We start from the raw sequence: 25227 nt of genomic DNA, 5'->3' as shown, positions 1-25227 counted from the left end.
ATGTAGCTTTCTAATACCCCTGTTTGCAAAAGCAGGAAAGGAAAGGATTAGTGTGATGAAGGAAAACCATTTGTAAGCCATAAATTTTAATATGTCTCCCCCCTAAACAGGAACGTTTCCTTAGAGCTGACTAACAAAATGGGGAGCCTGGCGTGGCAGGCATCTGAAGGTTGCTCTGTTTACGTGTTCAGCACTGTCCCACACGTTAATCTGATTGCACCAGCTTGATCTTTTAGAGCTGAACCAGAATGTAAATTGTTAAAAAGGGTGATAAAAGGTGTCTTGGCACCTGTGGGGAAATTCTTCAAGTCTTGGGGGAGAACACCAGCTGTCTTTGCAGGCTGAGCACTGTCCTCTTGTGCAGAGGACTCTAGAGTCTATCGCTCAATTTTGGTGCACTTGAATCCTGAGCCCTAATACGGTGTTTTCTCTGGCAAGGAGCAGGTCATGAAATCTTCAGGAGCAAGAGGAGATCTGCTGCTGGGGCCCATTTCCCCCTCCTCCCTTTAGCGCTTGCCTGGGTACTTGTGGTCTCCATTTGTGTGGCGAGCTTGGAGCAGGTCTCTGTCAGTGACCACCTCCCCAGTTCTGTTCCTTGGTGCAGGCAGGAGCGAGCTTGAAGTTAGTCTCCCACTCTGTGCATTCGCTTAGGTTTTGGGACCAGAGACTTTGTCTTGGGGCATGTGGTGCTGACCGTCTGCTCTTTGCTCCCCAGCAGTGACGGTGGCCTCTAGTGAGCAGAACCCTGTCCTGATCATCATCGTCGTCGCCATCGCTGGGCTGACGGTGCTGGTCTCCATGGTGATTGGCATGATGATCTGGAGAAGGTGAGCATTGGCCATGCTGTGGTCACACTGAGGCATCGTGGCTGTCCCCGTACCCAGCATGTGTGCTGCTGTGGGGCCCAAGGTGGCAGAGGTCCCACCAGCCCTGCTGCCACACACTAGATAATTGCATTAGTCCCTGTTCTCTTTCCCACTTACAGAATGGAGTGTGCAGTTGAGAATAAAGACTCCTGCAGAACGGAAAACATTACTTTTTTTTATATATATATATATATATATATATATATATATACACACACATATATATTTATATTTATATATTTATATATATACATATATATATATATAAATTTTAATGACTATATTAATTCTCCTAAGATGAGAGTTGGGATTTCATGTGTAGTTTTTTTCCTCTTCTAAGAGAGTGTATTTGTGTTTGTTTCCGGCTGGATCCAGCTAAGGGTGCATGGAGCCCAGACGGCTGGAGTGCTGCCCTGCGCAGGGAGTCCATGAAGCGGATAATTGTACTCTCTCCTAAGCTACTCATCCTGTTTCCGTTCCTCTTGTCAGGGCAGCAAGAACGTGTGAAATGGTTCAAAGAGGTGTTTGTGACAGGTGTTTTAGTTTAACAACCTGTAATTTTTAACTCAGAAGACCAAATTGGGCGCAAAATGAGGAAGATGACTTATGATGGATAACACTGAGAAATTGGAAGGGCAAATTAGCAACTCTCTAACTTTGTGTCCAGAGCAGGAGTGAGCTGCTTGCTTTCGCTGAAAGGGCTGGTGCTCGGGTGATGCTGACCTCCCTCAGCCTGGCCCTGAGCAGTGAGGAGGCCGGCCTGACAGGCTGGTACCTGCAGCTCCAGCTCCTGCTCTGATATATCTGGGGTTAGGCACGAGGCTGGCAGAGTTCGTGATTCACCCCAACCACCACTGCTCTCTCTGGAGCTCTGGGTTTTGTGTCAAAGCAGCTACAGGGAAGCAGAGAGCGTTTAATGCAAGTAAGGCTGCAGAGTACACAACTGGAGCCCATATGAAGGTCCCAAGGCTGTCTTCAGAGGGACTGATTATGTACAACAAGCCTCTTCCAGCCCTCTCTAGTGGAGAGAAAAGACAGCAGCTGCCTAGATAGTAATATGAATGTTAATTTTCATTGCAGACAGTGTGGGTACAGCAAAACCAGCCAGGATGGAGATGAGGAGCTGTACTTCCATTGTAAGTGAAGTCTGGCCACTATGGTCTGTATAATTGTGTGGGGGATCTCTATTTATTGTTGTTAATAACCCAGCTCTCAGCAAAGCAGCTCTGAATCCTTGCTTTTGAAGTGTTGTCATCCCATGTTATCCCAGAGAAGGCCAGTTCAGCACAGCAAGGCTCTCTGGAGACAGCTGGCTTGACAACTTCATAAGCCAGTGTCTGTCCTTCCTGCACACAGGTTACTGGCATGCCAAAGGGAGTGGAGATACTTTCAGCCTTCCACAGGGCATATGAATTATTCTGTCAACTTTTTACAAACAGGCACATGAGAATATAGGTTTGTTTTCTGGGGTTAGTCTTGATTATCGAACAACAATGATTTTGCAGACAACAGTTGTCAAAGGATATTCAAATGTCAAAATTGATGAGTCTGATTCCTGGCATATGCCCATTAAGCGCGCACATGCTCTTCTACTCCTTGGAACGTTTCAGAAGCAGCAGAGCCTGGGTGCTTTTCAGATGAAGCTTTGCTGTTTCATCTGCTTTTGAAGGGCCTTAAGTGTTGTTGATCTGCCCTCAAAAGTTTGCAGATTTTTTGCACAAAGCAGAGTGAGGGGAAGTACAGTACAGCAGCTGTTTCTCAGGCTACCTGCAAATGACACACAAGGTAGAAGAGAAACCTTATGTGGTGTGGCCCCTTCCAGGAGTGATTTGGCAGTCACAACACCGGAGAGCTCTGTGGTTTGCCTTTTATGCTAGTCCTGGGCAGGTGAAGCAGCCCATATGAAACATTTAGCTCTCCCATCAGTCGTCATCTTTGTCTTGTGCAAGGAGATACCACATCATTTTAGCTGAGACTTTGTGAATGGCAAAGCTGATGTGCTTTGACCTTTATTTTGTTTGTTTGTTTTCAGGAAATGTAAGTTAGAATTTTGAAGAAACTCCAGCAAGCAGGCAGGCATTTCCCCTCCAGAGCTCTGCAATAGCCTTCTCTAAATGGGTCAGTCTCATTATGTGTAGTTAGTTCTCCTGGACACGCTCCCAGGCAATGTCACTCACCATTTAGAAGATGGTAACAGCCCCTGGGAGATATTTTGCTGTACAGAGCCCTAATCAAGGGGACCTAGAACATGGCCTTTTGTTCATGAGTATGTTTATACTTCCTAGAGGTTTGGGAACAGAAATAAATTGTATACTCAAGAATTAGCATGAGTGGCAGATACGCTCAGTCGGAGAAAAAACTGCACTAGAATGAAAGAACTGCAGCCCTTTAACCTAGGGGTTACAGTAACGGAGGAGAATGATTAGGTTCATTTAATCTCACAAAGAATTTCTTAGTAACTTCAAGTCTTCTGCTTTGCTTGCAAAAAAGTGGCAAGTTAGTCCTGCTGGAAGACCTCAAGATAGATAGCCTACTGAGAGTGTTTCCAGAGACAGCCAAATGGGATCTCTTAACAAGCCTGTCTGTGTCCCCAGTGTGCCTAGCCTCGGAGAGAGGCCGGGACTGAAAGCAAGAGGAGAGGAGGAGTATTCTGAGCTGTGGTGCCACTTGAATTATTATTCAGAGGGGTGCCCATAATGTGTAGTAGCTGGGGACCTAATAACATAACGTGTCTAGGAGAGATACGTTTGGCCTTTTGTACTCAGAGCAGTTGCACACATGAAGAATCCCAGCCTGCTGCGTTTTATATCATTAACGCTGAGGAGAGGGACAGGGCAGTGTTTGCCATGTGCAACTCAGTGCTGCAGGATTAAGAGCAGTATTCAGTATCTCACCAGTGCAGGCTGTAGCAAAGAGCAACCTAAATCAGCTTCATTTCATCGTCGCTTTGCCTGGGAGAGCAAAAGAGAAGGGACCTCCTGAGTCATAGGTGGGAGTATGGGGAGTGACTGGCTTGTTTCAGGCTGCTTTTACCCTCTTTAGGCATTTTAAATATTAAATTAGATTTTTTTTGAAAGAGTCTTGCTCTAGCAGTGAACCTAGCTGTGCACTGGCCACCTCGGCAAATCTGGGCACAGTGAAACAGCCAGTGTTTACCTGGGGATTCAGTGTGCTCAGATGAAAGTTGTGATGGTGAAGGGCTTTTAGCTATGAGCCAGAGTGAAATCCCTTGGAAGGGGATATCTCGTCCCAGAGACAAGCTTTAGGCTCACTCTGAGAGACTACAGGATCCACTCTGCCCCCAGGGGCATTGGTGAAAGCCCATGGGAATAGGGGAGCAGCAGGTGTGCTCTGTGCAGGGCATGAAGCCCAGAGGTGAAGTGTGTTGAGACATCAGTGTTGGAATCTCATCCCATCTCAGGGTAGAGCTGGCTGGGTAGAGCCTTAGGAAACTGTCCTGGCACACATTTCTCATGCCTTCCTTGTATATTTCCCCACTTTCCTGCAGTTAAAATACCAACTAGGAGGATGTACATCAACCCTGATGCTTGTGAAGACCCCGTGCAGGCGGTGCACCTCTTTGCCAAAGAACTGGATAACTCTAATATTAAAATAGAGAGGATCATCGGGACAGGCAAGTTCCACATCACTAGCCCTCCAGGGAGGGCCCCAGGCCCCTCTCCTGAGGGGTGTTGCTGTTACACTGTAGTGCTGGTGGCTACAGGCTGTGTTCCTAACAGGGACATTCCCTAGCTCACCCTCTAGCATGCTGCTGAATTCCTTGCAGTATTCCCGGGGCCGCAGGGAAGATGCAGAGGCCAGCGGCCGGAGAGAAAGGCGATGTGCAGCAGCACTGACACTTGATGGGATGGAGCCAGCCCAGCCTCCAGTGTGTCTATTGTACCTGTGAATCTGATGCCTGGCTTGAGGCTGGTCGCTGGGTAGAAGCTCTGAACAGAGTGTCATGTTGGCAAAAGAGGTCCCACTGAGACAGTTGCCTGGTGCCCTTTCCAGAGGAAGGTGCGAAAGCGGCACGGAACGTGAAATGTTTGCAAAAATTCAAGGAAGTTGGAGGCTCAGCCTGTTTCATCATTGGGCTTCCAGAGCTGCCCTTTCTTCTAGCTGAGGAGACAACAGGGTATTACTACCAAATCTGTTTGTATATACTTGGAGGGGCCCAATTTCAGATGTGCATTAACAATGGGATAGGAAGTGTCCGTATCACTTTCTATGTGTTCTTTGCTATTCCTTGATGACCCAAACACAGTTTAAAGTAAGACTTTTGCTCTGCAGACATTTCAGGTGCTGATCATCTAGCTAATGGTTTAGTTAGATCACCATACAATATTCATACCATGCTTAATTCAAAATTCTCTAGCCTCCCTGAAAGAAAGAGATATCAGACATTGTCCTTTTGAAGCCTTGTAATTGCTGCTATGGCCTTGCCTGAGCAGAAGTGGCATGAGAATGTGCCTGTCCTACTGTCACTACTTATGGGCTTCTGGTCACCTTGCTGGGGTCTTTAAAGGCATCTCTTTATTCTCTGCTACCATCAGCACTATGGATATTTGCTCTTGCCCTTTAAGATAAGGGTTTTATATGCGTATAGCAGGGAGACGAGAATAGGGTTGGCTGATGTTTTGTACAGAAACTTGATATAGCTTTCCTGATTGTTTTTCTGAGGCACTAAGTACATCCAATAGAGTGAACAGCATACCAGAAAGCATCAGCAATTATCTGCATCTGGGCAGTTTGACAGCAGCACAAAAACTATTTATAAATATGTGAACTTAATGATTTATTGATTTTCATCAACCTCACTGCCTAAAACTTAAAAGCAAATTAAAATCCCCTCACTGGGCCCTGGAGCTTTAATCACTAATATGCACCAGAAGATGGAAAACATGATTATTCTTTTTTTTTTTTTTTTTTTTTAACCTAAAGATAAATTCAGCTGGAGAAAAAGAAGAGGTGGAGGCAGGGAAGAAGGAAGAGTTTGCCTGCCAGCTTAAAGGACAATGTTGAGCAGAAGAGGCTATCTTTTTAGCTACTAAGTAGAGCAACTGAGACAGTAATCCCAGATATATTTCAGAAGCAAATTGGTGTTTGAAAAATCAAGAAATAAATTAGTCAGGAAGACATTTAAATACAGAGAGTTTAGGAGGACATTAGTCTCACTGCTCATCTAATAGGTACCTGGCTTTCAAATTAATAAAGCTTTTCAAATCTGCATTTTTTTCCTGTAAAGGCAATGCTGGCCTCTTATGAGTTTGGCAGCTTCTGTGGTCAAGCGTGTGATTGTAAAGAGTGGGATCCTCTGCTTAAACACTACAGAAACACTTATGACCTTAACTATGCTTTGTTGCCATGAAAAGCAGATTTTGTGTTTGTCATAATCTTGAAGGCAGAGTGGTTCAGACCCAGTGAGCGCAAATTTGGTATTTGGGAAATAATTTTTTAATGGCAAGTATGAACTTGCCCAAAGCATGGAGGGGTATGGCTTATAGAGCTGGGAAGAGGGAGAATTATCACACACATTTTTTTTAGTGTCACGTGCTGATACTAAACTTGTGTCAAGGTCTGTGTGTTCAACAAAAGTGTGAAAGATGGTGAACAGATTCTAGAGAAGCATTTATGGGTGGCTGCAGCTGCACAGGGCTCTGTTCTTCTGAGTTTGTGGATTGGCAAAACCTCTGATTCGCTGTTGGAAAGTCTTGCTTGTGTACACAGCAAAACATCAGTGGTGCTACAGAAATGCACTGTGTTTCCAGAACAAAAGAAATATCCCCTGAAGAGAAACTGTCAGGGGACTGTTTCCCAAAGAGGACTGCTGCCCTTTGCTTTGTAGCAGATGTTATAACCGGTCTTTATAGTGCATTGCAACAACTCTGTAAAACATTGTCCTTACACAATGATACTGAGAGCTTTGTGGAAGCCATAAGTAAAATCAGCTAGCAAAATAGCTCATTTTTCATGGTCTGAAAATGACAGAGTGGTCTACTACAGCATATAAAGGGATGATCAGGAAACAATTGCATGGGGGGTTCTCTCAGAACGCAAGGTGTTTAGTAACAGGATATGAGGGACATGTACTGCAGCCACAGATGCTTGTTAACTCATCTCTCTGCTGCACAGGAGAGTTTGGAGAAATCTGCCGGGGATGTTTGAAGTTGCCCAGTAAAAGAGAGCTCCCGGTTGCAATCCAGACCCTTCGGGTTGGGTGCTCGGAGAAGCAGAAGCGCACCTTCCTGGCAGAGGCCTGCACTCTGGGCCAGTTTGACCACTCCAATATCATTCGCCTGGAGGGAGTCATCACCAGAGGTAAAGGTGGTCTGTTGTGTTGTATGAAAGGTGTTAGTCAGTGACGCACAGTGCAGAAGAGCCTTTGCACAGGTTTCACGGAGGGTGAGGTAAAACCCACCTCTGCATTACAGTGTTGTTATGCTGTTGTTATCTCTTGGTAAGTTCTGGCTGTTACAGTGCATTCTTACAGGATGGTTGCTCTGTGTGGGATATTTTGTTTATTTTTGATATCTTTGATATGTCCAGCCTAATGTGTTAGGTTTATGGTGCTGGTATGTTTACCTCATAATTTTTAGCCTGAAAACTCTCGTTTTCTTGCTCTGCATTTCTGAGGGCAAGGTTGTGCGGTTGCAGAGAGCCCTGATTTCGCTTATTGCTCTGGCTGGTGTAACAGCGTACAAGTGTTGGAGGGAGTGCAGTAAACCCAAATACTTTGCACACCTGCAGTCACCTTCACGCAAGATATTTTTAAAGCATCCCCACGAAAGGCAGAATGTGTCAGCTCTGAGGATGACCTGACATGTAAACAGGACCACAGTTTTCCAAAATGGACAGTTTATACAGCCATCTCTCCCTTCCCGTCCCCCCATCCTCCCCCAGTGACTTTTCTGTTTGGCAGAACTGATCATCACTGGTGGCAGCCATGCTGCTGACACTTTTATCACCAAAGACAGCCCTGCGCAGCGCAGTGGTGAGACTGTTGGTGAGCTCTGGGACTTCACGGATATGGAAATGTGGGAGTTAGGCAGTAGTACTCTGTATTCAAGAAATACATAACATGGCTGCAGAAACACTGAAATCATCAAAACGGCACACAGCAGTAATGACCTGTTTGCTTCAGGTTAGCAGCAATTCTAAGCAAGTGAAAGTTGGGGCATGTAGAGCGCTGATGGTGGTGATGGGTGGGCAGGGTAAGGGAGCGGTGATTAGACAGTCGGTGTGTGATCGTATGGTGCTTGTACTGTTCAGTGGATACAAAGTGATTTCAGAATTATTATGTGATTATTAGTGCCCAGCAAAGTGAGGTGATGTGTTTCCTGCCTGATTCTGTGCCAACAGTGCCTACTTTACTTGATGATTTAAAGGTGAGTGTAAGTAATTGTCCTAGGTGAAAGCTGGAAGAATACTGATTATTCTAGTTATTCACCATGGCTTTTGGTCCCCAACATGGAAACCTTGCCTTAGCAACAATCCTAGAATGTGCTTAAGTTCTTGGTTTGGAAGGCAATGATCTAGAGCTGGAGCCATGGTATTCTTGTTCTCTGGAAATCAAGTGTTTCCTCATGTATTAGCTATTTAGTATCCTAATGGTTAGTAAAATGCTTGCAGCTAGGTTAGTAAAGCCAGGGAGTAGAACTGGCTTAGCAGCAAAACAGTGCACTTGATAAAAGTGAAGTGAGGTTCTGTCTATAAAACAGGTGCCTATGAATGGTGTCATCTGTCATGGGAGCGTGTGTTGCAAACTAGCCTGTGGATGCCATAGTTGAACAGATATTCACATAAACCCAGAGAAATGTGAGCACATATTGTGGTTTTAACCAGCCCTTTTATTAGATAAGGAAATAGATCTGTTCGTAAGTCTTGGGCTGAGCTGGTCGATTTTGCTTTTGCTGAGTAATACCTTCCTCCTTTGCTGTGTGATTCAATGTCCTGATAAAAAGAATATCAGATACTGGGATCCTGGTAGAACCATAGGAAAGCCTTGGACTCAGGGATCATTGCTAACTTTCTGAGATGAAACCCTTTCTCCTTTAATACCCAGCTAAGCAGTCAGATAATACAGGGTGACCACACTGGAAGTTAGTGTCCAGATTTTTTGGTGCCTGTTGAAATACTGCAATCAGACTGGTGTCCCAACAGTAAAATAATCACTTGAGCGCTACTCACAGCTGCCCAACTGACACATCCACAAATCACAGAAGTGCTTTCTGCCACCAGCATTGCAGCAGGAACCTCAAGCTGTGTTATCCATTTGTGGTGACACCAAAGATAATCCCTTTGGAGCTGCTCTTTCCAAAGTTGCTCTTTTTTGTTCTTAGATATAAAGATTTTCATCTAGCAAATTAATAATATAATTTGTCTAACTGAGCTCTGCTTAGCAAGAGACTTTGTTTTAAGTGTCTTTTATAGATATTTGGTAAGTCCATGTGTCATCTGCAAGCTAGATTAGCAGTGAGTTTATATCTATTTCATGATCTTTGAGGAAAATGGCAGACTGAGTACCAATCTTTCCAGAACAGCTCTAGAAACACTTAATGAGGATTTTCTATTTGTGACTACTTTTCAGTTTCTGTTAGCCAGATCTTCCTCCATTTATCACATTACTTAAGGCTGATAGTGCTTGCTCTTTGAGTATCTTGTATACAGAAAGTCTAACATGTGGCAGAAGTAGTTACCTTTTCAGCAAATCTAAACTCATAAATTACTCTCAGCCTGTTCTCTGGTCTTCTGCCAGGCCCCTTCTCCCTCGGCTTTATTAGCATATTGATCCTGATATAGCTCTCAGGATCCCATTGTTCTGAGTTATCAATAATTCTGAAAGAGGTAATAGTGGCTTTAATGTGAAGTACTTTTCACCTGCCACCATTAGCTCCTCCCAAGCAAGCTATAGCAATGATTTTGGCATTCCAACCACAAGAGTCATTGCACTAGGTTTCAGCAGCGCCAAGTATGTCAAATTCCTTTTTCATCAATAGGATTTCAAATTCCTCACTCTCATTATCCATACTCTATCACCAGCAGATAAGCATGTCTCTTGTCATGCATATTGACTCATCAGTACAGTTTGTGATGTGCCCAGATTGCATCTGTACCATATTCATCTCCTCCTTGTTCTCTGTTTGCACCATTAGCTCAGTATCCATCCTCTTGGCTGCTCAAGCTAATCTATAGTTAAGGGGATTAATGCCCTGCCCTGTGTGAGATAGGTAAAAGTCCTGTATGGACAGGATAGCCTACTGCAGAGTGGCAAAGGAGTCCACAGGATCCAGGCCTTTAACATCACTTCTAGTATTCCTCCAGGTGCAATTAATAGAATAAATCTTAATAGGAAAATATCTTCATCTTAAAAGTGAGGGGGAATCCTTTCTTTTGTTGACTCAAATTACACATTTTTGGAATGTGCCTAGTTCATCTTCCTTTCATAGTTCCCTGGAATAGTAGGTTATGATGGATGAAAACTCTCATATTGAAAATTTGACAAATTGAATCTTTAGAAGAGGGAAGATTGGATGGCTGAAAGGTTCACTCTGCATTTATGTTTATATCAGCACTGAGCTGCCTGCAGCAATAAGCGGAAATCATGAAATACTCCTTTTCTGTCTGTCTCTGTCCAGGGAACATCATGATGATTGTGATGGAGTACATGGGGAATGGAGTGCTAGATACTTTTCTCAGGGTGAGTGCTGTGGGACCTGGTGTTAACTGCTGGGACCTGTCACCCACTCAGGCACAGCTGGTGGTGCCCCATTTCTCCAGCTCCTTGAATTGGGAGTGACTGATTTGTGGCTTTTACTCCCTCCTTTCTTACAGAAACATGAGGGACAGTTCACAGCAACCCAGCTCATTGGCATGTTGCATGGCATTGCCTCTGGCATGAAGTACCTAGCAGAGATGGGATATGTACATAAAAGTCTTGCTGCCCACAAAGTTCTTGTAAACAGCAACCTGGCTTGCAAAATAACTGGTTTCAGACAGCCGCAAGAAGACAAAATGGAGACCATCTTCACCACTATGGTAAGCTGTAGGTGTCTGGTAGCGATCAAGGTGCTGCACTGAGCAGAGGTGTGGAAGATTGAAGTCTTCCACTAAATGTACTGTGGTGCTGAACCATCAGCTTTTTATACGGTATGAGGAGAAAGTGTGTGTTCTGAAGGTGCATAGGATTGACAGTGAACCCAACTATTAAGGAATACTAAAGTGAGCAATTTAAATAATAAGCGAGCAGGGACTTTCAATTTTCTTCTAAATCTGTAAATAAAGATTTAGAAAATCACTATGCTCTTTTTTTTTTTTTTAACTCAGAAGTTGGACAACAAATTCTTTTGTTGGTAGTATAAAAATCATGGATATCTTTTGCTTAAGGTATAAGGCTGAAGAAATCTCCCACACAGAGTGGTAGCAGACCCTGTTTTCCCCATCCTAACCAGATTTAGAGGAAGAAGAAAGAAATATTTGATCCAGATGGTAATCTGAAGTCTGCTTCCAAGCCTGAGCCCATAGACAAAGGAGCACACTCAGAGATTTGGACCTGACATGGACTAACTGTTAGACTTCAGCCCTCTCCTATTGCCTCCAAGACAGGTGTAAATAGAGAGCAACCAGGGTGAGCACTGATGTCCTGGACATCTCTACCTATGCTTGGTGTTACTTTGCAGAAACCTTCCTTTTTCTTTGACAATCCTGCATTTCTAAATTCTGCTTTCAATGCTTTCAAAAAGCAAAATGCTGACAGAATGGCTACAAAGTCTTTGCAGAACTGGATCCTCCCTGGTTACAATGCACAGCCATGGTGAGGATCACTTCGACTGGGGCTTAGCATAACTGGAGAGGTTTGCAGGCCTGCTCTGAATGTTGAATAGGGATCAAATCCAAAGCCAGCCAACTCCCACAGCTGGAGTTAATATATGCAACAGTTCTACTCCAGAAACAGTATTTTTCCTAGGCTCTCATTTTCTCTTCCTCATGTATGAATGCAGTCTTTGCATCTTAACGGTTTCTTTCTCAGCTAGAAATTCAAATGCATTTAACTATGGAACTCTACAGCTTTCCATGTAACACCACTTTCTCCTCTTACTTACAATCCTCTGTGCATGTGTGAATTGGCAGAGAGAAGGCAGGAGGCTGAAGGCAGCTTTGGCAGCCTCAGGGTTTGTTATGTCTATTTTATCACTTGTGATGAAATTCATGGTTTTCAATTAAGAATTAAGTCCTATTCGATTCATACTCACGCGTTTTCAGCTCTACTAGCCAATACATCTCAAGTGCTCACACACACACTTGGAGAAGCTGCCTGAGAATCCCCACGCGTGGATCTGGCGTGACTGCATCCAGTTGCACAAATTTCAGCCGAGGTGCAATGGCTGTGCAGTCACGCTGCAGTACCCTAGAGAAAATGCAGCCCCCACTCTGTATTTGCTGTCTGTGGAAAGTTGCTCTCCCCAGTGCTTTCATAGTTCAATTTAGCACATTTCAGTTGACAGTGAAGAAATCAAGGCATAATATTTTTAACTGAAAAATAACGAAATATTTCATTTGATACCCCATAACCTTCCTATGTCAGCTAAACCTATTACAGCATCACATTAACCAGACATTATTTTTTTAAAAAAGATTGATTTTTCTAATCCAATGAGCATTTATTGTTTGTGGGTGTATTTGGATGGTGCTAAGAAGGCAGCACCTGATGTGTTACTGGCTTCAGGTCCCCTGGTGCCTGTGTCCTGATGCAGGATTTTTGTGTCCCAGAGAGAACCTGTCTGCAGGGTTTGACTCAGTCTGTCAGGAGTGCAGTTGTGTACCAGCTCAGATCTGTGCTCCTTAAGGAAAGTCCCACCATCCTGCAGAATCCCTGACAAAACATGACCACATTGTGCCATCTGGAATGGATGACATTGCATGCAGAGCCATAGCATGGACTATGGCAGTACTGCCTGTAAAGCTCCAGAGAAGAATTTCCTTGGCACTGGCATGCTGCTGGGTACAACATGTGCCTGGCTGAGCTAAGGGGAATGGAAAGACCATTAGCAGCTCTGGCTTTTCTCCCCTGCTGTGGAGTGGGGCCCTGGCTCTGGGGTCCAGATGTCCCTGCTGTTAAGTAGAATTAGCTGCAGTGTCTATCACTTGCTTCCCCAGTGCATCCAGAAGGGTTCTGCAGACACCGGGAGTGCTAGTTACAGGAGAGCAAGCCAGGATGCAGGGATGGATGGAGGGACCGTGTTTGCAGAGCTCTGAGATGATTTTCATTAAATATTAACATAAAAAATGCCATCAGCTCTTCCCTGAGACTTTCTCTCTCCCATTAATATTTCAGGACCTGTGCTCCTGTGTACCATACTGTTGCATGTCCATTTTAAAACAAATTGAAGCAAAAGTTTTCTCTTAGGAGTAAAACTGCATGTGGTATGTAGGCCTGTTCTGTGTCTGCCCTGTGATGCAAGTGAGAGGCACATTGAATGGCAGCCATGAGAATTGCTTGTCTATTATTGCCTAGTTCTTTTTTGTGTGAGAACATCATTTCTTCCCTTTTTATGCCTGGCCAGAGTGGGAAGAGCCTTGTGCTGTGGTCAGCCCCTGAAGCTATCCAGTATCACCACTTCAGTCCTGCCAGTGATGTGTGGAGCTTCGGCATTGTCATGTGGGAAGTCATGTCCTATGGAGAGAGACCCTACTGGGACATGTCCAACCAGGATGTGAGTCCCACAGCAGTCTACATGGTAGTTTAGGATGTTGCTGTTGCTAATAGTGTGCACATGGTTTGAATGGACTCATTGTAGTCTCTGGAGTCCAAAAAGGAGCTGCTGTTGTTTGCTAGTGCAGGGTGGGGAAGAGGGAGGTTTGTCAAGGTGCTTTTTTTTTTTCCCTCTGGTTTTGCATACAATGTGTATTGTGGTGTCTCTTTTTGACTCCTACAGCTTGGAGACTATTCCTCACGTCTCTCTTGCCCTGCCCTTCTCTGCCCTTGCAGGTGATAAAGGCCATCGAAGATGGATTTCGCCTCCCTGCCCCAATGAACTGCCAGCCTCCTCTTCACCAGCTCATGCTGGACTGCTGGCAGAAGGATCGCAACAAGAGACCCAAGTTCTCACACATCCATAACATCCTGGGCAAGATGGTGCAGAGCCCAGAGGCCCCCAAGTGCCCCAACTCCACGTGCACCAGGTGACTGCCTTTCTACTTTGCTCCTTTTTGTACTGCACTGCAGGACAGTCTGAGCCTTTGCCTGCAGGTTCGTACTTCAACTACAGGATGACACAAGGCTCAGAACCATTTTGAACTGGTGCAGTCCAGAGTGCTTACACCTAAATCACTGCATTAGCCCTGAGATGTGCACTATATAACAGAGATCAAGTTTGGGTCCTCCGGGCTTTGGGGTAGAGGAATCAGGAAATGGCTATACTCACTGCAGCACTAGCTGTGTTGACTCTGCTAAGATCACAGAAAATTGCTTTGCTTTCAACTCTGCTGACACCAGTGATGCAAAGCTATTTGGGAAAATTCCCAGATATCCATCCTGGAGAGCACATAGGCCTTGAGACACATGTCTGTATCCAAGCACTGTCTTCTCTTACATGGGATTTGGGGTGGAGTTCAAAGTTGTTGTGCCCAGATCACCCCTTTTCCCCAAGTCCTCCCATGCATCATCAATGAGGCAACCTGTAGGCCGTTCCTTAGACATGAGTATAAATCACCCTGTGCTCATTTGCTCATATGTTCCATTTATGTTGGCAGGTCCCACAGCACATCCATTCCCCTCACTGAACGTACTTTCTCAGCCTTCCCATCTTTCAGCTCTGTGGGCGAGTGGCTGGAAGCAATAGAAATGGGTAGATACAAAGATAACTTCACAGCTGCAGGCTACTGCTACCTGGAATCTGTGGCCAGGATGACAATCCAGTAAGTCAAAAGGTTTCCTGACTATAAACCCATGTGGATGGATGCAGTGTGAGCAAGCTCTGCTTTTAAATTGCAGTCAGTTATCAGAGAGTAAGAACACAGGTCTTCCAAAACATGTCTGTAAGTTCTTACTGGAGTGGATTGGGTGGCATATGTTGTCATCTCAATTGCTGTTTCTGAGCTAAGATTTAAACCTGTAACTTTTGACAGGAATAGTGAGTTACTGTCCCTTCCAGAAAACAATGTCAAAACAAGGTGCAACTTGTTGATAATCTTTTTTTTCCCTGGTAGTACAGGGCCCTCCTAGTCTTGCAGTGGGATAGGGAACTGTCATGCGAATGGCATGCTGAAGGTATGCAATACCCCTGGATTTCTTGTCAAACCACACGTTGTTTTTGACTGGGGAGTTTGGGGAGTTGTTATTCCTACAGGTCCACAATAGTCTGATAGTCTGAAATCTGCACTGCCTATTCCTGGAAAGCAAATGGAGTCAGGGGCATTGCACAGTTATGACTTTTTTCCTGCTGATGTGGGTGGGACTTGTTTTCCAGAGATGTCCTAAGCCTGGGGATCACGCTGGTGGAGCATCAGAAGACCATCCTCAGTGGGATCCAGACTCTCCGTGCCCAGGTGATACAAATGCATGGCCGAGGTGTGCAGGTGTGAAGGAACCCCAACAGACTGTGCGGAGCACTCACCTAACACTCCCTGGGGAGAAGACAGCCAGCTGTGTACTGGCCCAAACTGGACCAAATCTCTGAAATCTTACTGAGAGCTGTTGAGCAGGTGGGATGTAGGAAACACTGGGCTGCTCCCAAACAAGTCATCCCATGTGGCAAGAGAGCAGGGCTGCCCTTCCCCTGTGCCAGGGAGGCCAAGTATTCCTAGGACATGTGTGGTGATGCAGTGTGCCTGGGTGGATGTGGTTTTCCCTAGCAGTGTTTTGTAAGATGAGTCGAACTATGATGGTGCCATTTCATATGGTACTTAGGTTAACAGGGTGGATGGACATTCATGCACTGTTTTAATCCAGAGCTTACAGCATTTTGGTATCTACCATTCTTCTGGTATAATCCATGGGGTATTTTTCATACAAGTTGACATGTTCTACTGACTCCATAAGGAGTTTTTGTTGCTTTTATTTTTAGAGACTGGAGCACACCTCACACTCAGCACCCAACTTCTGGAAGGTGACTTTGCTCATCTGGTATGCTGAAAGGGAACTCTTTTTCCAGTCATGTCCCTTTCACTCCAAGAGTTACCTCACTGAGTCTTGACATCACTGTTGGTGAACAAAAACAAACATTCTCCACTAAAATGCAGAGCAAATGGTGATGAATGGTCTTTTGACAAGACGGTTTCAGGGGAAGAAATCAAAAGCTTTGACTGAGAGAGCTATTGTCAGAAGAGGGAAGCAGTGGCACCCCTTGGGCTGCCACCATGCTGATGTTCTTAGCCTTCACTACTTTCTATGGTGGTCCTGGCACCATCATTTTATGTCTTGAGGAGCCTAGAAAAGTGGAGGGATCTGATTACTCTTTGCACTGATACAGACCACTGTAACTTCCCCAGCAGTAGGGCTTCCTTCTTAATGTAATGCTCAGCCTTATTGGAAAGAGCTGCAGATCCTGTGGATCAGGACAGCAGTATACAAATAGACCACAGCCAGGTAAATGCCGAGGAAAGAGGGTAGTTTTGAGTAAAGAGAACGAGTGATGCCTGGGCAGCATCCAACAGAACTAGATAGGTTTGAGGCCAAGCAAAGCGGGCAGAGCATCAGTGTACTCTCACAGCTGTGCGCCAAGCAGAGCAGGTAGAGGCCAGAGCCTGGGGAAGTTAAGTTAGAGCATCCCACTTAGAAGCGTTCGCTCTACTTTGGAGCGGTAAATGAACAAACGTTCTCCCCTCTATAGGTCTGGAGGTTTGTACAGGAGAGAGAGATTTTATAAACAGAACTCATTCAAACCACAGTGGCAGAAAAGAACCTACCAATTCAGCTAGAAATAGGATGAAAACCTTGGAATTGCTTTGATGTTAGAGAGACAGAAAGCATGGCTGTTTGGTGTTTGCTGGATGTACCCACAGCCACATGAAGAATCACTTCAGCTGCAGGTGAGTAACCTTCGCTTTCCCCTCCAGTGGCCAGACTGCACAGTGCCTTGTCCAAAACGGGGAAGGAAAAGGCTTTTTGTAGTATCATCCTTAGCTGTTGCAGAATGTCAGTTTTGCACCACTGATTAACAGCCCTGTGAGGGGCTGTGTGTCAGAAACAGTAGTGCCAGCACATCCCACAGCATATGTAACTTTTGTAACAGAGAGCACTCCAAATTGTCTGATTATCTGAGGTTGCTTCGGGGCCTGGGATGCTGGGATAACACATACTGGCCAAATGCTGAGATTTGGGCAGAACTGCCTATTGCATCCATGGGATTCTTGAAATTCTGCCATGGAATTTGGGCAAACCAAGGCACAGCAGCACTTTATTTTGTTGCCAATAGTAACTTAATACTGCATTCCTTGCACATGTCTTTTCCCATTGGTTCAGGCCTGATCCATGACTGAAGTTAATTAAATGGGTCTTTGCAGCCTTGTACAGAGCTTTGTGGGCCTTTTATTATCATCTGTAAGTATTACAAGTGAATTATTGATGATAGAAGACAAAGATTTACAAAGGCAATGAATGCTGTAGAAGCTGTTCGCAGTGCAGTTAGAAGTTTGTTTGCACTTGGAGCCAGATATTCCTATTAGACTGCACCATTGCGATAAAGATCTAAATTGCAATTAAATGAAGGGCCCTAGCTCCTCAGTCTGCTTGCAGGGCTGGCATGGCACCTACTTGCTGCCCAGGCATCTTCCTTCTGTTCTAGTAGAGCAATTAAGCAAAGAGGCGATCATATATGTGAATGTCTGTTTGGCCTGGTGGCCCTTGCTGAAGAAGATATTTTAAGGATTAAACTTTTATTTAGTAAAGCCTCATTTGTGGTGAATTCTTTTTTAAGCTGACATGCACCCGAGTAATATAACCCTCAACTTTTCTGGCTTGACTGCTGTGACCAGTTTAGGTTCAGAAGCATCAGACTGACATGATTTCACTTTATTCAGATATGTTAACTTGATTACATCAGAGATCAGAGCTTTTTATCTGAATTTCACCAATAAGTGGTATCAAGAAAGTCCTAGCTAATATTTGTGTATACATTTTCTGCCTTGTGTTCACATTTCCAGGCAATGTCATGGAGAAATACCATAAACTCTTTTCAGTAGATCTAAAATCCCTGCTGTTAAGGAGGTGCCAGCTGACTTTGAGAAAGTTGTCTTCTTTCTTTGCAAATTTCTGAACCCAGTTTCAGAACTCCCAGTAAAAAACGCTAAGAGCAATGTGAATAAGCACAGCACAACTGTGTGCAAAACTAGCGATTAGAAATCTTGCCCCTGTGGAGAACTAGACTACAAAACCAGACAGAGCAAGCTGAGATGAGCGTGCCTTTCACAAGTGAGTTCTGGGTGCACTCTAGGGAGTTTGCTTCTCTCTGAGGTAAACAAACTCTCTCCTTCCTGCTGCTTGTTCAGTTTAGACAGTGTTCCCCTATGTCATTTGGTTAGTTTTTTAAAGGAAATTATTTATCTTCAGATTTCATCTTTGTCAGTCCAATTAGTCAATCTACATCCTACTATTTCATACTGAGAAGAGTAATAATTACAAACAGAAACCTTTATTTGGTAGGAATGCCAGATCCCAAGGATCAAGTGCAATTTGTATGCTCTTTATGTTTACATTTTATCTATAGAAAAGGTATATTATAGTTCTCTAGGCAGGGAGTTGAACCAACTTGATTCCTGAGCACCTCTTCCACATTTTCCTGCTTTTGTCCCGTTTGCTGTGATCTGTTTCCAGGCGCCCCCTCTGTTCTGGGTGCTAGGAGCCACCCTGAGGAGATTGCTGCTGCAAGGACTGTCTGGTTTGATGCATGTGATGTGTTGGAAAATCAAGGACCCAGTGACAAGGCAACAGTATGCTTCAGGATTTGGAAAACACAGCTGGTAATGAGCCTGGCGGTGATAACTCAGCCTGTTCAGTGCAGAAAATGTTAGCAGGGAATGTGTGAGAAGATGGCTAAGGGCTTTCTTAGCATTTCGGGATCCTGTTGGGAAGAATTGTAGTCAGCAAAGAGGAACTAAATTGCAGAAATAGTGATGGTAATCAACCACTGAATAGATCAAGGGGAGGTGTCAAATGCTCCAATCACCTGGACTCTTTAAATAATGGTTGGATATCATTCTGGCTGCATGAGAGTATAACCTCTTCAGGCAGTTTGAGGAACTGCTGGGTGAAGCCTCTGGACTTAGCTGTGCAGAGGATCAGTGCACATCATCAAGGCAGTGCATCAGGCTGCAACGTCTGATCCTTTCCAAGGAGAGCTCTTAGAACCAGCTGGAAGACAAATGTTTAGTAGCAGGACTCTCTTGGGCTGGGCACTGCTTGTACTTGTGCAGTGCTAAAGGCTGTATGGGTTAACTAGATGCCTGGTAAAGGAGATCAGATGAAGAGAGAGCATATACTGCTTCACAGAAGTGTTCAAGATTAATGAAATTTCAGTAAAAATTAGACTAGAATGTGAATTTCTTTCTGACAGATTAAAGGTTATTCCTAGGAATATTCCTGGGTTTTTTTTAGGTTGTTCAAGAGTGTTACAGCTGAAGGCAGCACTGGCAAAAGTGACAGGCTTCATAAGCTCTGCATTTTTTCTCCAGCCCCTGCAGAGGTAACAGGGCATTGTTTGTAGAGAAGGAGGTAAAGTTGGGGAGATGAAGGAGAGATCTAATTTAATTATGAACTGTCTCAACCTTTGTGTGTAGGAGTGACTGTGATGGAGGTTTGTGGGCAAGGACTAGTTCCTTGTGAGCCACTTTGCTGATGAAACGTGTTACGTGAACGCAGAGGAGGAAGGCAGAGGCACAGCCGCAAATGCAGAGATCACGAGGACTGTGAACGAGAGCAGTAGGAGGTAGGTGATGGCTAGAGGGTGGGAAGTCTTCCTTAAAATCCCAGCCTTGGGGGAGGCAGTGACCCTCACCCACGTTTAGCTTCAGGAGAGATGGGCTCAGTGACGTTTCTCTTGAACCACTCAGAATAGATTCTGTCTCCAAAGCTACTGATGTGAGAAGGGGCCAGCTCTGGCTGGTGCAGAGTACTGCCACTCTATTGACTTCAGTAGAGTTGTGGCAGTTTAATTTAGCCAAGGATTTGTTCCTTGATCTGTCTAAACATTGCCTAGCTGGAAAGAGGAAAAACCTCAACGCAGTTCGTCTGTATTCATGGCAATTTCTTGTAGGGCTCTGGTAACCGGTGGCTTTGCAGTAAGCAGTGAGTATACTTGGGAGTTGGTATGGCCGTGCAAGTACAGATTCTTTATTTGTCGTTGTCCTTTCATAATAGTTAACCTCTAAACAGAATTAATATAAAATTAACAAAGCCCTATTGCCTTCTGTTGTTTGGTTCTCTCCCTTATAGTGTTCGCTCTATGCTAGAGTACTCTAAAAATGAGACCATTTTTCAATAATTTCTTAAGCGTTTCCCCCCACTGGATTAGACTCCTCCACTGTATCCTCTAATATAATCAGAATTGAGTGTACTGTTTCTTCATCTGAGTCTCCCTAGCTGTTCCCTCCAAAAACTTCAGTATTTAATTCCTTTTTTTGACTTACTGTGGTGATGGACTCAGATGTAGCATTGCAGAAAGCTGTTTCTTTTGGACAGTATAATTTTGTGGATGGAATTGTGTTCTAATCTAGCAGACATTAGGTATATTTGCTTTCCCAGTCTCCTAGAAAAAAGGTACGTAATAGACCCATGCTCTCTAGCCTAGCTTGTTGGAACAATAAAGACCTTTTAATTGGGCTCCTCATCAACACTGAAGATAACAAACAAGATGAACAGATTAGTTTATGGATTGTCATTGTTTTTAAAATTAATTTGCATCCTATTGGCACCTCCTCTTTGGGGAAGTATTCAATACCTTGTAATTAAATTAATTAGCAACACTGTTTTGCAGCTGCTTGACCAAGGGGAAACATCTCGAAACAATTTCATTCCTTTTGCCTATCCAGTCTTTGACACAGTGCAAATTCCTTCCTCTTCCATTAGCTATGGGAAAGCCCTGATCACACCAGTGCTGCTAAGGGCTCAGTACCTTTGCCAGAGCATGCTAACCTTCTCTGCAGGAGCATCAACTCGTGTTTAGAGAAGAATAAAGAATGAGGGTTTTGTAATCTGCAGGCTTTGCTGGAGCTAATAAATACAGTTACAAGGGGATTAGATTTTAGGTATTCACAGAATTTAGGCAAGCTGTGAATTCAAGGAACACAGCAAGTGAACGTATTGAGCTCATGTGGGGATAGGCTTGTTTGGCGTAGCTGCATGGAGGAGAAGCTGCTGCGAGGAGCCAGACATCCCTTAGCTCGGCCTGTGACCACTGCTGCCTTGCAGCTGTGCCGCGCGATGCTCTTTCCATCTCACGTTCTCTGCAAACAGAGCACAGCTGCCCTGTATGGCATCGGCCGAAAGGTGGGTGCTTTTCCTCCGTAAGGCCTCTGGCTGAGCCAGCACCGCGATCTGGGTGTCCAGCGTCTCGCCGTCGGTGTGGGGGTGTGGGATGCGCGGCGGTGCCGGGCGGCGCGAGGCCCAGCAGAGGAGGGCTGCGGGAACAGCCGCCTGCGAGGCCGGCAGCCCGCCCTGCGCGGGAGCCCGTCCCTGCCGGGCGAGCCTCGCCGCCGTGCCTCCGGAACGCGCGCTCCCGGGGGGAGCGCTGCCCCCGACGTGCTCCTGCTTTAGCAGCCTTAATTTCCAGAGCAACTAGAAGAGACTGTGGCCTTGCAAGCTGTGTGTTTGTAACGCGGCGAGCTGGCAGCGAGCAGGCGCCGTGGCCCTTCTCCAGGGGCCTCTCAGGCACATTGCTCCCTCCGTCGCACGGTGTCCAGCAAAGACTCTTCTCTTGGAGGCTGCTCCTGCCTGCCCAGCATCCAGCCTCCCTGTTTGCGCTCACCCAAAGCCCCATCACTTTCCTGTAGCTCCATCTGCTAACACCTGATAGATGGATTGTTTTGGATGATTAGGATCTTAACAAAAGTACTGGTACAACTATTGCTTGACAGGCAAAGCTGTTATGCTGCTAATGCACAGCAATACTATCAGGGTTGGGGGAGGGCGGCTTAATTCTTCCACAGTAAGAAAGGATTAACTTCCTCTGAGCATGAATGTGAGCAGAACAGAACCAGCTGCTCGTTACTTGGCTATTATTCTGAACGTTGGGTTTGGGTGTATTTAGGTTTCTGCTCTGTTCTTGCACGAGGTTCCTAGAGCTCATGCTCTGGTGTCAGGTGCCAAGTGCCCTTCTCCAGAATCACAGGGAGCATCAGCCTCATGCAGCAAAGTCTTTGGGGGCTTTGCTCTCCTCAGGCTGTGCTGCTTGTGCATTTGACCCAGTGTGTTTCGTTCTCTAGCTATCACTGATGCACTAGTGGAAAACCTCATCTTTCTGGGCTTTTCTTCATGTTCCTGATGTGGATGTCTGCATTTGTTCAACTCGGCCAGTGAAAAAAGGCACAGCACAACTTCTCAGGTGTCTGGCTTTGCCTTTGCTAGAGAATAATTCTGATTACTGCTTGGTTCTGCTGAGGAGACTCTTGCAAGAAAGTGCCCTTTCCCATTAGCTCTCTAATGTACTGTGTCTTAATCCTCCCTCCTGCGTGGTGTCCTGTTCTCCTGGAGGGTGGAAGGACAGGTCCTCGCAGCATGGCTGGACTCTGCAGTATTGCGGCACGAGCCGTCCCCGGGCCTGGGAGATGCTTCCCTGAGCCAGGCATTAGCTTATCCCACTTGCTTGCACACTGCTGTAGCGCAGTGGTCTCTGGCAGTGTCCGGCTCAGGGATGCGTATCTCAGCCCCAGGACTGGTCAAAGACCCGAAGAAACATTGAAGTAGGAGCAAAGATTTTATTTATTGGAGCCAAAATCCAGGAAAACTGTGAACAGAGGCTGAAGTGACAATGCAAGGAGCAAGAGCACAGGTGCTCTGTGCAAAAAGAGCATCTGGCTTCAGGATAGCTGGCACACTATAACATTCCTCCTTTCATGAAAAACCAAAACTGGCATCAAGTTGGTTCATCTCTAGATGCTTTTTGATATTCATTAACCACATGTTATATATTGTAAATACATACTTTAAAAGTGAATATATATATTTTTATAAGCTTGAAACAACTGTCATGTAAGATCACAAGGGACACCTTGTATGTTTCATATTTAAACTATACTCACGTATCTCCAGGGAATCACCATGATTTGGAATAACAATAATAAATGATAATAAAGACCTATTGACATTTTTGTTAATTTTTTATTTATTGGACCATATTTGAAGGTTGCAATAAAGAGATACCTAAACACCTAAGTAAAAGCAAACATTAATTCTGCTGTGATTTGTGTTTATTTCAGGTGTTTTGATGAAAAGTGCCACTTAACAAGTGTAACAGTTACAAGTAATGAATAGTTTAAGCATGAGCAAGGTGTGAAATAATGCATTAATGTTTCATTAAATAGTGCATGAGCTGCAATGAGAACCTTTGCTCCTTCCACAGAGGTGGCAGCAACAGCGCAAATAAGCTACGGTTGTGTCTTGCTATTGACATTTTGTTAGGGAAAAAAAATCCCATTACTTAATGATTACAGCTGTGTGTTTTTTGGAGGCAGAGGTCTGCTGCTTGGCCAGATGTGGTTCAGAGGAGCAGGAATCCCTTCCTGGCCCCCTGAGGAGCGGGTAACCTTGGAAGTGCTCGCAGCGGGGAGCTGTCCGTGCGAGTGCGAACTGTCAGCCTAATCGACGCGTCGTGTGTACGTGCGGGGATGCTGCTGAGCAGAGGGAAAACACTGCAGAGCTACTGTGCTCAAGGCGTGTAATTAATTGTTTAATTGAGTAAATGAAAGCAGAGTATGGCCAGCATGTTAAATGCGAACACTGCACAAACAGTAATACTTAGAAATAATTCAATGTGACTCTTTCATCAGTTCCCATTTCTTCTCTGTTTCTTAGGTAGTTTAATGGCAAAGAACATGTACAAAAGCCTCGTTTTGGTGTGCTGACACCAGTGACAGCTGCTAAGGAGAAGGGACTGGAGGGTGCTTAAAATGGGCGAAGTCTATTTGCCTTCTGTCGATCAATTAGTCCAGGCAGTCTTCGCTAGGACCTGGCCAGGACTATGCTGGCACTACAAAGAAATAATTAGCGCTCTAAAGCAGGGGTACGAATGGCGGGTTGCCAGCCGCAGCCGAGCACGTTTGTCTTTTGCCCGGGTTTAGCTGCAGCGACGCCTCCTGAGGTCCCGCGGGGTTTTGCGTGGGGCAGGGGCCGGGCCAGGGCCGCCTGCGGCGCTCGCTTGGGAAGGTGTTGGCCCGCGAAGCGCGGAAAGTGCTCGGAGCAGGGGCAGCACCGGCCCCGGCCCCAGCGCGGGACCCGAGCTGGGTGCACTCTTAGGGCAGCAAAACGCCAGGCGCAGCCACCGGGCCAGGAAGGGCTCAGCTCTGCGGGAGGCAGATCCAGGGTTCCCTCGGGAGATGGGAGCCTGCAATCCCGGGGCGTCGCGTGAGACAGGGGCCGGTGGCCGAGCGCGGCGGCGTGGGCTGCAGCGGGGCGCGGGGTGCTCCCTGTGCCGGACCAGCTGCCGAGCCGCGGGGCCCCTGCGCTGCAAAGCACCGGGCGAGCTGGAGCGCAGCCCTGAGAGCGTCCCGCACATTGCTGCGCCGCGGCGGTGAAACTTTCCTTAGAGGAGAGAAACTCCGTAAAGTGCCAGGACCTGACAACAGCTGAGCCAGCTCATCTGCGGGTGCTGTGTCCATGGGTGCTGCGTCCGCGGCGCTGCCTCTGCTCCTGGCACAGTGGCCTCCCCACGCGGGCGCTCAGGGTGTCTCATGTCACAGGTGGGCGATGAAATGCTGAGCCGGCGCCTGCTCGGAGCGGTCTCCCCCTCGCAGGCCTTTAATTTTAACAGGCGATTCAACTGCAGGGCTTGCATCCAGTCACTTACTTACTTATGGCACTAATTTTCTGCTGACACATACTGCACCATGGTCTCCTTCTCTCCAAGGCAAGTTAAACACTAAATTTCTCTTTAAAATACCTGTGTTTTTGCTGGAAAACACAGGGGCAGTTCTGCCGGGGAGGGAATTAAGCGGAGCAGCCCCCAGGCAGGGACCAGCTCAGGCTCCAGTGGCATGGGGCGGGTGCAGACATCTATGCGTGGGGCAGGCGGCTCTGTCCTTGCAACTGTGCTGCGTGAAAGCAGCACCGGTTGGATGCAAGCTAACACCAGAGTAGCTTAAAGGTTTTAAAATAGGCATTACTACAACTGATATTTGATGAAGGCATTATACACTGTGGCTGCCCGCAGCC

At 45.8% G+C, this 25227-nt stretch overlaps 1 protein-coding gene across 1 annotated transcript in view; it reads left to right on the top strand.

Moving 5' to 3' along the window:
- The window catches only part of EPHA10 (EPH receptor A10), a 60475-nt gene extending 44879 nt beyond the window's left edge, over window positions 1-15596 (top strand). The window contains exons 8-17 of the mRNA XM_062594280.1: window positions 719-827; window positions 1947-2002; window positions 4375-4500; window positions 7002-7187; window positions 10505-10566; window positions 10701-10904; window positions 13430-13579; window positions 13855-14039; window positions 14628-14783; window positions 15335-15596. Of these exons, the coding sequence (XP_062450264.1) occupies window positions 719-827; window positions 1947-2002; window positions 4375-4500; window positions 7002-7187; window positions 10505-10566; window positions 10701-10904; window positions 13430-13579; window positions 13855-14039; window positions 14628-14783; window positions 15335-15449 (1349 nt within the window). The 3' untranslated portion in view covers window positions 15450-15596. The remainder of the gene's footprint in view (window positions 1-718; window positions 828-1946; window positions 2003-4374; window positions 4501-7001; window positions 7188-10504; window positions 10567-10700; window positions 10905-13429; window positions 13580-13854; window positions 14040-14627; window positions 14784-15334) is intronic.
- The last annotated feature ends 9631 nt before the right edge of the window (window positions 15597-25227 follow it).

The sequence above is a fragment of the Rhea pennata genome, chromosome 23, assembly GCF_028389875.1.
Source record: "Rhea pennata isolate bPtePen1 chromosome 23, bPtePen1.pri, whole genome shotgun sequence".
NCBI classification, from domain to species: Eukaryota; Metazoa; Chordata; class Aves; order Rheiformes; family Rheidae; genus Rhea; species Rhea pennata.
Note: the sequence above shows the minus strand (reverse complement) of the source record. Positions and strands in the feature narration are given on the sequence as shown.